We start from the raw sequence: 12,487 nt of genomic DNA on the forward strand, positions 1-12,487 counted from the left end.
CAAATTATATATCGTTTAATCTAATTTTATGCGAGGTAATCAGGCAAAGAGGAGTATCAGTGTAGTAAAAAGTGCAAAGTTATAAAACGTACACTCTACCCCCTAAGATTTGGCAGAGACATCGATTCTCAAAGCTCAAAAGTCGACATCTTTGAAGCTTAATAAGATGCCACGTACTCTCACAGTCATACATGAGCACAGGTAGCACGACGGCATTTGGTTATTTTTTATATAATACATTTATTAAACAACAAATCTTCTTCTTATTGTGCCATCCCCTAGCGTAGGTCAGCCACCATCAAGGCGATCTTATCTTTGTCGTCTGCTACCCGGAACAGTTCAGTGGAGATGCACGCGTACCAATCACGAAGTTTCTTAAGCCACGAAATGCGGCGCCATCTTCTGCTACGCTTTCCATTGATCTTTCCTTGAATGACAAGTTGGGGAATGCTGTATTTGTGTCCTCTAATAATGTGGCCGAGTTACTGTAGTTTCCTGGTTTTGATACTACGTAGAAGTTCTCGGTCCTTCCCTATTCGATTGAGAACTTCAACATTTGTCACCCGGTCAGTCCAAGGAATTTTGAGGATGCGTCTATACAGCCACATCTCGAAAGCTTCAAGTCTCTGTGACATCTCTTTGTTTAGCGTCTATACTTCCATACCATAGAAAAGAATTGAGAGAACATAACAACGTAGGTACCATACCCAGTCTCAGACCTAGATTAAGATCTTGATTGCTAAGGAGGCGTCTCATTTTGGAGAAAGGCGCTCCTTGCGATCTCAATTCTATTTTTTATTTCCTGAGACTGCTCCCATTTAATTAAACAACAATTAATAAGGGTATAAAATTAAAACACCAATTTATTGATTCATATAAAATGTGTAGATCTTTATTTTCCAACGAATTTTCCCTCGCTTTAGTAGACAAAATCTACCATCAATATCAGTTTTTTTATCATATTTCTATATAAAACTAATTAATAGTAGGTAATAATAAATTTATTGATTGAACTGGTGTTTTCCTAGTAGACCATCATTATTGTTTCCAAATCAATCAACTAATCTATGAAAGACTCAAAACTAAAGTGGTAAAACTATCAATAATTCTTAGTCGAAAGATTATATTAATTAAAATAAAACAAAACATAGAGACAATAATTGACATTTTATGAACAATGAATATTGATCTCGTCTGATAAAATAGATGTTATGATCATTCTTAAATTTTGTGGGTTGGCTACTTTTAGCAGTGGTAATGTTGGAGGAGAAAGACGGTGTAGGTTGCACGAATGAATGGAGGAGCGAAAATGTATTGCTGCATAAATGGTATACAGTTGCTACAATAATAAATAACGCAGAAGAAGTGTTAGTGTTCCGAGGCTCGGTGGAGGTGAGTACTACGTAGAGAGATTTACTTAGTCTGGAAAGTTATGATAGAGTATACTGCTTGGTGAGAACGTCGCATTCCGAGGCACGATGACAGAGGGTACTACTATTACTGGTATTGGTCTTAATACTGATATCTCATCAACTATGACTCGATATTTAAATAAATTTGATAAATTAAGCAAGCCAATATTGATGTAAGTCACCATTGTGCAATATGCTGACATCACATTGTTGCAACTTTGCGGCGTTATGCTAATCAGGTCAGAGGTTGTCGATCCTCAACGAAGTAAGTCACACCTGCAGTATTTACTGACCGTAAATGAGGCGATTGTGCCTGGGGTTGGTAACCGCCACATACTTTATAATTAAGTTACAAAGTCAACAAATAAATATTTTTTTTATATATTATAATTTCAACAATATTAGTCATACATTAATCAGTATAAATAATTAATTTTGTATCATTTTTCTATGGATAGTTATCACATATTGGGCACACCACTATTTCTATAAAAATTGACTAAATATTTTAATCTGTACCTGAGAGTTATTAAGTTATTGAAAACGCAATTTAAGATTTTTCATCTGTCATAATTATGTTATTAAAACCCATTCGCTGCGGACCTTTTCATTAATATTTTATTACCACATTTAAATAACATGCTAATTATATCTAATGGCCACCTGATGGGCAACGCACCAGCTGCGTTGGACGCAGTGAATGGGTATACTCAAACGGTGAATTTATTCAGAAAGGTATGATAATTTACGTTGGTACAGAATCTGAAGTTAACTCATTTTCTGCGAACCCGTACATAGGGATATCCAATAAAATGTATAAAACACGAATATCACAATGTAGTTTTTTATAGATAAAACTAATCAAGTAGCAGAGTTGTAATAATTGATATAAGAACTTAAGTATAAGTCGGGTCGCACATCTAAATTCGCCTCAACTACAATACGTCGAATATGTCGACGTAATTTTATTGGTATTCCGAAAACACATATTAAATTTAATGTGCAATGAACGCGACATTTTAGTTTGAAAAAAGTAGCCGTTGTAACGAGCAAAAATTTCACTCGACATTAATTGGCTCAGACATAATACAAAAATTACGCTTCAGCACAATATGCAGGAGCTGGTTTTTCATTAATTCCTATTTGCATAATTATGCGCACGGAAGAAAGTTTGAAACGAAAGTAAGATTGCGCCCAATTTTGATATATGACTATATCCCAATCGTGACGATTTTCAATGTGCGACTAGGTTTAGAATCAAGATCATCGTAACTGTGGGTTAAGTAATTGTTTATGTATGCCAATTTAATAATGCCCACTGCATATGCGGCTCTCGAATCCCAGTGCGTAAAGCGCTGACCATTCATCCGGGGCCCCGAGTTCGACTCGGTGAGGTCACAATATATTTATGCGATTTTCTCAAACCCTAGGTATTTGTGATTGTTTCTCTTCTATTAGTAAATGTACTACTATTTCACGACAACACTTCTACCATTCAGCCTCACGTCCCGTTGTAGCGCTAAAAATACTTATTTTATTGAATCTCTTAATTTTTTTTAAAGTTATACTTCTTTTGAGGCATTTGGTAGAGAGTTAAATTGAGAGCTGCGCGCGCACACCGTTACAGAAGTGCGCGACAGTATGAAGTTAGCTGCGAATACTCAGCCAGTTGTATACAAACGCAAGTTTGATAGTAGAATTGTTCCGTTGCCTAGGCAACGAATTTATTATTGTCGGCCATTTGTAATTCCTTACGTAAACAAACGATCAAACGCCAGTGTGATTAAGTGTCAGTCAGAGTGACAGTTGTCACTTTATCTTTACAAATAAACCAACGGCGCTCCAATAAGCGGCCTTTTTTGTTGAGTATGTAATTTAACAATATAATTATAAGCTAGTCAAAGAATCTAGGTTAACACAAGTTTTGTTTTTGTTTTGTTACGCCAAAGAAGTATTACTTCCAACGCGCGTATATAAGTACACACACCGATTTTTACTAAATAAAATATTTCACTACACTACTGCCATTCGGTCTCATGCCCCGTTGCAGTGCTAAAAATAATTATAGGTATGGTATATATATATATATAATATTATAATAATATATTATTATATAAGTAAGGAATGCATTTTATAAAGTCTCATATTTTTTTTAATACGACACTGGATACAGTTTAGTAATAAAGCTAATTTTTACCACTTTAGTTTCAAATCTTTCAAGTATCTATGGTTTAACAGCTATAACTGGTAGTAAATTATAATAATTAATAATTTATTATGGTTTATGACTTAGGAAGAAGCTGTGCATAAGTGTATTGAGACACTATATTATTTGTTAGTGTTAAGAATTGTCTGGACAGTTCTCGTTCAAGTGCTGGGAAGAGTTCTCTGCTGAAGGTGTCGAAGTTCTGATTGATCACATTGTTGATTACGTCTCCTGTAATAAATAAAAAAAAATGTTAGTTAAATTAATATGGTTATAGTCAGGGTCTAGGAACTACTAGAAAAAAATACGACGCCCAGCTAAATACGAGCGCTCACTCCTAGAATTCGCGCCCATGTGCTCTACCAACTAAGCTACGTGAGTCCAATCTTAGTGCGACGAAATCAGGTAACTCAGAAATAATGGGAACTGAAATACCTAACGGGTAAGGAGTAGCAGGTAACCGATCTAGAGTAAGGAAGAATCCGGGATAAAATTAAACACGTGTCAAGAATATGTCATACGTCGAATACTGACAACTGCTCTCGGTTTATCGATTGACGCTCATTTAATATTGGTGTATAACACACACTATTGCATGTGCGTAATGCGTGTTTCATTTTCGTAAGACACTCACACATTCAAAACCCTGCATCAAAATTTTGTGTATTGAATATTGCCTATCGGAATTCTATTTAGTATTAACTACAACATAAGTATTTACAATACTATCGGAAGCGCTTTCTAAATTTCATTAATTATTTTTTAGCAGTCGGCCTTTGTGTATTATCTTTTTGCAAAGATTTTTCTAATAGTTATATTATTTATTTATTTTTTAGAATTATTAATAACCATGTCCTTGCATTTTCATACAAGGTGGTTGTTAGTAATTTTGGACAATCACAAACATCCAGGCTTTGAGAAAAACACATAAATATTGTGACCTCACCGAGATCGAACCCAGAACTCTCGGGCGGAAGGCCAGCGCCTTACCCACTGCACCACGAGTTGTGAACTAAGCATGAACTATATTCAAATTATCTATCTTCAATAAAATAATGTTACATTCACAAATCTTGTGAATTATTCGTCGAATAGAAGAAATAGTTTTTTAATTAATTATTAAGTGCAAAGCCGTGAATTCTCTTGGTCACGCTATTTCTATATTATGTAATAAATAGTCTAAATCAGGGGTTCACAAAGTGTGTCCTGTGGGCCAATAATATCTCGCGTGACTTTTTGATGTATCCCGCGAGATTTATGTTAAATCTGTATTAATTTTTATTCTTCATAAAAATTACATTTAAAATTAAATATTCTCTGACAAGAATGAATGGTCAGACACTTTGATATTTGTAAATGCGGATGTGATAAGTGCGTTCGGCGCAGGCACAGTTTCGGACGCGTCGATGCCATAGTTGTTGTGTTGTTAGCTGTCAAATTTTACAGGTTCTGTTAAAAAACATAACCCCAAATCAATGAGTGCGAAGCCGAAGTGAAAAATATAAATTTACCCAATGAAATATTTTTTTTATTTGTTTTCCTAATGTTTTTTAAAAACAGAAAATATTTACAAAAGAAAGGGTGGCTCGCCAAATATTTTTCATTTCAAAATTGTCCCTTTGACGAAAAAGTTTGTGAACCCCTGGTCTAAACATTCGAAAACAAAACTCTCCGACGTATACTTGGTCCGGTGAACTATATGGGGTTTTTGTACAAATGCTGACACTCACGGCCCCCACATCCTGAAATGGGCCCCCAAGCTAGAGTGTTTGGCAGGCCCCTCTACCTATCGCTAAGGTTAAAGGCAATATGACACTTTACAAGCATTTTCCAAATGGTGTTCGAGATAAAACTATTTAGCGATTTTTGTATTTTTGAAAACATCTTGAATTATGGAGTTGTCGAGTATTGACACACAATAATACAAAAATATATCGCATAACTGCATTTTTTTAAATGTTAATATCTTCGAAGTAAAATAGCGCCGCTGGCAATTTTTTACTATTAGAAAAAAAAATATGTGCGTTTATCTCACTTATCTGGTCGACCCATCACGACGGGCCCCTCCTAAGCCCGGGCCCTCAGGCCATATCCCTGTCACCCCCCCCCCCCCCCTTGCGGGAGCCATGCTGAGACTAATATTTTAGCAAAGCCTTATAACAATATCGATTGCTATACGGCAGCGAAGGCTCATATGGACTGGGGTTGTTGGGTAAAACCAGGACTCGCCTGATGACGATGAATATATTAAAATATTTTTTATAACGTTTTAAAATTATTATTATATCTAACAACACAAACTTTAATACGGTTTGCCCACCAACAATAAAAAACTAATTCAATTTGATGTTTTGAAAAATAATTTAATCTCTCGATTGCATAACAATAATATATTATAAATTATATATATAACGCGGTCACGGGCAGTGACTGGTTTTTTTTTATAATAGAAAATTATAACTATGTTCTGTATTATTATTTTTATCATTGCTACTTACGAAATTACCAATGAGATAATTATTTATCAATGCAAAAAAATAATAAATTATTTATTCAAAAATGCTGCGCGAATCACAATGTTTATGAAAATAAAATTTATTGGTTCGACGTGATGACTAATTTTAATGATAAACTAAAATGCGTTCAATACTCTTGGCACTTAAAAATAATCATAAAATGTTTTCAATATTAAGAATACTAAGAAAATTATCTTATTAGTTGTATATTAGTTTTAATGATAACGTTATTACACAGTGATGGTGCTTTCTTAGTTAGAAGCTGGATTGAGAGTGGATCGATTGTTTGGGCCTCGCATCAGTTGAAATACGACATTATGGTGGAGCGAGTTCAAAATAAATTTTTGAGACTCCTTTACTTGAGATTATATGGATACTATCCGTTACATACTGTAACTTCAATACTACGAGATATTATTCATATTTAATGTATTTTCACTTGATTGTAAGCCGTCTCGCACATCTAAACTCGTCTCGTTTGCAACACGTCGAATATGTCGATATCACGTCATCGTTATTCACAAAACACACGTTACCAAATGGCGCTACGCACATTGGTGGAATTCGACATTTTAGTTGTTTTAATTTTTCGCCTGCATATTGCGAGTTGCGCAGACACAGGCTATGATTCGGTCATGTCTATACAAAGGTCAAGCTCACCGGTCACTAGTCAGAGTATATTTTGACGTTTCGAGAAGTTATGCGCGAGGCTCAATATGAAACATCTGTGCGACGTTCCTAGAAGGTTTGATTTATATTTGTGCCGCAGACAATGTCGTTTTTAGATGTGCGAGTCAGTTAACGAATAATTAGTAAAAAAAAAATCAGCAGAAAGCTCAACCCACTGATTGAATTTAATTTTAGACTCGCCGCGTATCAGATAACCACTGGATATTGCGACTTGTCTCATAATTCACAAGTTAAAAAATTCCATAATAATTATTATCAAAAAGAGGATTAATTATCTATTAAATTACTAAATATTATAAACACTAATAATAATTGAAAGTATGTTAATTCTATGGGGATAAACAACCCAATCCGTGTCATTATATTGATCGGTAATTTTAAATATCCATTTCCCGTAGTGTCCAATTATGGAAAACTCAGTAAATAGCTGACTACAATGATAATGTCCGCGATATCCATTTGTCCACATATATAGCTATATCTGATGACGCAAACACTCCATATAGTAAGCTGATTCAATTATAATAATTATTTCCTAAGTATTATTTTCAAGATATTATATTGATTGTCAGTACGTCAATAAATAGCGGATCATAATTCATTGGACAGGTCACTCGAATATAAGTTCGCGCTCTGTTAGTATCTCATTCTCTGTATCGCTCCGCACAACATCTCATTCTTTCTGAGATTCGGACCTTGGAACAGTATCATAAGTATTGTAACATAACTACTGTATCACACTCTTGTACCGACTATTTAGACTGCAAATAAAACTCGCTCCTCCATCCATCGGAGCAACACCTAAATCTCGACCTCTTCATTCATTTTTTCAATTCAATTCAATTTCATTCCATTTATTTATTTTAACATATTGTGGACATTACCAATCATAATTTTAAGACGTTTACAACATGCCATAAAACATTATTATACATTTAAATAATTTCAAAAGAGTACACCGAGTTTGCTAAGGAGACCCTGTTTTAAGAATTCATAAAATAGCGTCTACCTAAACTCACCCTCACGCAAGTAGAATATATCAACACCTGAAGTAATTTGGTTGAACATAGTTATCGCCATCCCAATTGGCATTACCAGTAGCAGGTTGGTTTTGCACGTTGGGAGAATAAACACCTGAGTATTTCTATTTCTAAGACAGTTATCAGAGACACACAGATCAACACTGCCCAGAATGGTAGAGTTCTCAATAAATTTATACCTCGAAAAAAAATACGTAGCTAAATAAATATCTCTTCTAAATTGCAGACTGCAGTATGTAAGCATACCTAAGAGAAAGTCAGTTGGATACAGTCACGGGTAGTACAACCTCAAATCCATATTCCGTATCCGTATCCTTACAACCTCAAACAAAGGAGTGTCCACCACACCATGAAACCCATAATTCTTTTAATAATAAATGTGATTAAATCCGTTAGAATTTAAATTCAAATTCCATCAAGTACCTTCTGTTGATAGTATTAATATTATGATAATATCAGCTGATTGTCAGGGTAAAACTTAATTAATTAATATGTATTCGCTGCCACTCACGTGAGAATGGATTATTAAACTCTTTCAAAACATGTTTCATACAGGTGCCATTATGTAAGACTGACGAAAACGAAGACCTTCCATTGGCCATCTTGGTAAACTTGGTCAACAGACCTTGGACGAGTTTTGGACGAATCGGTGATGACGTACGGCCAGTGTGAACAACCGAATTCTCAAAAACAGCTGACAGCTCGGATTATGCAAAATGTTACGTAATTTTAGCCTGATAATATAAATTATATCATTTTGATTTGTATCAGTTTAGTATTGACATAATAAACGTGAAAGAATATACATGCCTAAAGCGTTTCTTTCCATTTCTCGACAAAATGGACTGTATTCGTCAGTGTCGAAGGGTCGAGGTAGGCTGCTAAGATCCGCCATAAATAATGCATACTTAACTAGGTCGACACACACGGTGGCCGCGCGGCTTAAGCGTTGGACTATCACGCCGTGGGTCTCAGGTTCGAATCCTGGGTCTGGCAAGTACACATATTGTTTTTCAATTTGTGTGTGAGTCAGGCTATGGACCTAATAGGTTGAGTAAGTGGCTGACATCCATTTATCGTAAAAAACAAAATCGTTAATACAAATCTCTACTCTGTGGAGGCCCATATGATCATATTAGGATCGGACATGGTCGAAAAAAAAACTTTGTCAGTCATACGTAGGTATTTGTTTTCATTGAAATAACACTACAATTTACAGATGGTGTTGGTTAGTTTTTAAAATTCAATTAAACCCTGCGAAAACCAAGCCATAATAGATAATAATCAGAAAATTCTCGTCTATCTATAAAATACCTAAAATTATGCAATTAATTAATCATACATAACTTTGGATATTTTATAGATACAATAATAGTTTGTATCTATTATAGTTTGCTTTAGGCAGAGATTAAGGCTATGCCTCAGTTGAGGCATGGTCTAAAAAGATCGTGGCTAGGCGATGCGCGGATTGTGCAAATGACGCGTGCTGAACGAAATATAATTTGTCATATAAATCCAACATGCGTCTATTTAACGTTCTGTGTATTGTTCTATTAGTAACAATAGTAATATATTCATTGACATGTTTTCTTTTTCAAGTAAATCAGTAACGTATTCTAGTCATCTTAACACGATATAAGAATTAATACCCCCGTCGCCATCACGAAACAAAATGACGTGTTCACAGCTCGACGTTCGCTCTCCGATTGCCAGAGAGTCTAAAATTTCGTCGCACCTATAGTTGAAAATTATTTGCCATTTCACTGAAGTACCGTCTTAATGAATTTAAAAAAAATAACTAACAATATATTATTGTAATAGGTATGTATTCTTAATCCAATGAAAACAAATAAGAGTATGAATAAAAAGTGTGCACAATTTTGTCGTATCGCCCAAATTATACCAAAACTATTATGGTTTTATTTAGGCAATGTCTAATTAATTTTTAAAAACTAACCAACATCATCTGTAAATTGCAGTCTTAGTTCAATAAAAACAAATACGTATGTATGACTAACAAAGTTTAATGTTCACTATTTATGGCGGATCTTAACAGCCTACCTCCACCCTTCGCTACTGGTATTCGTCAATATAATCAGACCGTTGGAGCGGAGCCGAAGTAAGAGCACGGAGCAGTGGAGCAATGGGGTTTTATCCAGATCATCGAATTTGTAGTGCTCCACTGCTCCAGGTGTTTTTTTATTATTAATAAATTTTCGCCTTAAAATCCGTTGATAATATTATATTTGACACTTTCAAGTGATAAATAACCTCACTTTTTTAACAGAAGAGGCAGATAATGGAAAGACGATTTGCTGCCGGTATTTTATGTAATAGAATAATTAATGAAAAGGACCTTATTTCAAAACTAATTATTTTTTTAATTTTTAATATTCTATTTATAATACCTATTAATTTTTTCCTGGAGCAGAGCACACAAGTATTAAGTCCCGGAGCGGAGCTGGAGCGAAGCAACTTAAAAAAGTGTCCGCTCCAACCCTCTGAATATCTATGTTTTTTATTATTTAGATTAAAATGATATTTCTATGTAAAAGAGCAAATGTATTTAAAACAAAAATAAGGAAATACCTAGTGGTAAATATATAATATAATATTATACCTAATATAATAAATAAATAACGTGTGTGAAAAATATGACTACGTATATTATATTAGTATGCCAGAGTCATTCTATAAATAATAAAATATTGTTTTGTAGGTAGTAAACAGACGAATGTGACAAATTTAGCCAACCGTCACGAATCGACGTAAAAAATATTTTTCATTACAATGAAACATCGCCAAACAATGTCCATTCAACCACGTTTTAGTCGACAATCAAGAGTTTTTTTTTTTCTAAATAGTCTACAGTATTTCGGCCAATAGATAAATCTAATAATTATTATCTTTAAATAAAGCAGATTTCTTTTACACCATTTTAAATATTACTTTAGTTAACCATGTCTGGTCTGTGAACAATTAAATAACTACAGAACTTTAGTCTGCTCTAACTAAAGTATAGAAGCCATCCATAGACTGAAACCGCATATGGTTTTAAACCATTTGCCATACTAAACTTATGATGTCTGTTCATGTCAGAAGTCTGAGACGTGTATTTTTATAATCTGTAATAGAATTTATTTGCCAGAATAATCCCGAAACGACCAATATATCCAGATGGCGGAGAATTGCAGGATTCAAACCACATACTCTAGAATGTCCGAGAATGTGATTTAAAAGGGAAGAAGTACTCAAGTCGCTTCAACTAGCTGTTGGGCTTATCTGTCACTATGACCTGATCGCCACAAAGACAAATTTTGTTTCGTTTAAAAAAATTGCGATCTCCTTACATATACTTGTAGGTATATCTGTATTGTAAATTAGATAAAGAAACGGCTCTCGACAATATGTCTGAGATGTACTCTAGAATTTATTTGACATATTGTCCAGCGCGGACCCGACAACCTGGAGAGACTGGTGGTTTTGGGTGATCTCCAGGGAAGGCAGAGGAATAGCATCAGCGCGTTGGAGCAACCAAGTGGAAGAGCTCACTGGGGGGAGGCACCATTCATTCTGCCCTGAGAGGATCGGAAGCTCAAGAAGGATGGATGGCAAAATTCAAAAGTGATCACAATCCTCAGCCATGAGGGTACGACCAAAAAGAATTAGATCATTTATTATTCTTAATTCACCGTGTTCCTTTCTCTCATGGGCAGTTTTAAATAATAAAACAACCTCTGTAACTCACTCAAATCACACTTAAGTGCGTAGCGATTTCGGCCTTGAGTATCTGCTTCTGAGACATTAGCAGGCGTAAGAAACGGCTGATGCTTCACATCGAACCGACTGTGTTTAGGAAAAAGGGTGTAACCCTCGATTTTTCGAAAAGTGCTTTTATTAGATATTAACAATGTACACATTCTGTAAAAAGGAAGTAAGCCGTAAATGCCAATTTATTATCTAAAATCAGGTTTTAATTGGACTTTAATTAAGTTTTAATTTAAGGAAAAAAGCATTTACCCTCAATTTTAATGATTTTTCTGTAATAACTTGTTTAGTTATCAGTAGATCGAAAAGGTATTACACCAAATCATCATGCACCAAATGTATGTGCCTATTTTTTTTATTAATATTGAACCAAAATCATTCAAAAAACGTTTTTTGCCTCTCCTGTAAAATTTGTTCTATGTGGGTTACGCCCTGTTTCCTAGACACGGTCGAAACGTAGGGCTTTGTGATACGCTCGATCAAGATCAAGTATGGTGCGTTGGCTTGGGGGTGTTTTTTGTGTTGCTAGACTGCTAGAGTATCTTTTCTACTGATTTATATTACTTATAAGTATATCCATATTTTTGGTAAATAGGAAGAGATATTCAATTCAATCTAACCTTCAGTTAAACGGAACCGCAAAACATTTTTCTAATAAGAAACAAGTCATTGCTTTCCTGATAAAAACAATTAAGCCGTGTACACAAACAGTTCTTAAAAAATATAACCTCACAATAATCCTAAACGTACTTGGACGTTCATTGGCATATACCGTACCAGGTAATAGTATCTTCAAAGAATTTTAATTAACTTTTGATAATAATATATACTTTGATATTCAAGTCAGTCTTTTAA

The 12,487-nt window shown here is 34.6% G+C and overlaps 1 protein-coding gene across 1 annotated transcript in view; it reads right to left on the reverse strand.

The window, feature by feature from the left end:
* Nucleotides 1–3,541: 3,541 nt before the first annotated feature.
* The window catches only part of LOC147069234 (protein takeout-like), a 43,378-nt gene continuing 34,432 nt past the window's right edge, over nucleotides 3,542–12,487 (reverse strand). The window contains exon 6 of the mRNA XM_085951174.1: nucleotides 3,542–3,849. Coding sequence (XP_085807300.1) covers nucleotides 3,695–3,849 — 155 coding nt within the window. The 3' untranslated portion in view covers nucleotides 3,542–3,694. The remainder of the gene's footprint in view (nucleotides 3,850–12,487) is intronic.

This window comes from Rhyacophila brunnea, unplaced genomic scaffold, assembly GCF_057557595.1.
Source record: "Rhyacophila brunnea isolate RB1 unplaced genomic scaffold, BYU_Rbru_1.0 scaffold_24, whole genome shotgun sequence".
Classification (NCBI taxonomy): Eukaryota; Metazoa; Arthropoda; class Insecta; order Trichoptera; family Rhyacophilidae; genus Rhyacophila; species Rhyacophila brunnea.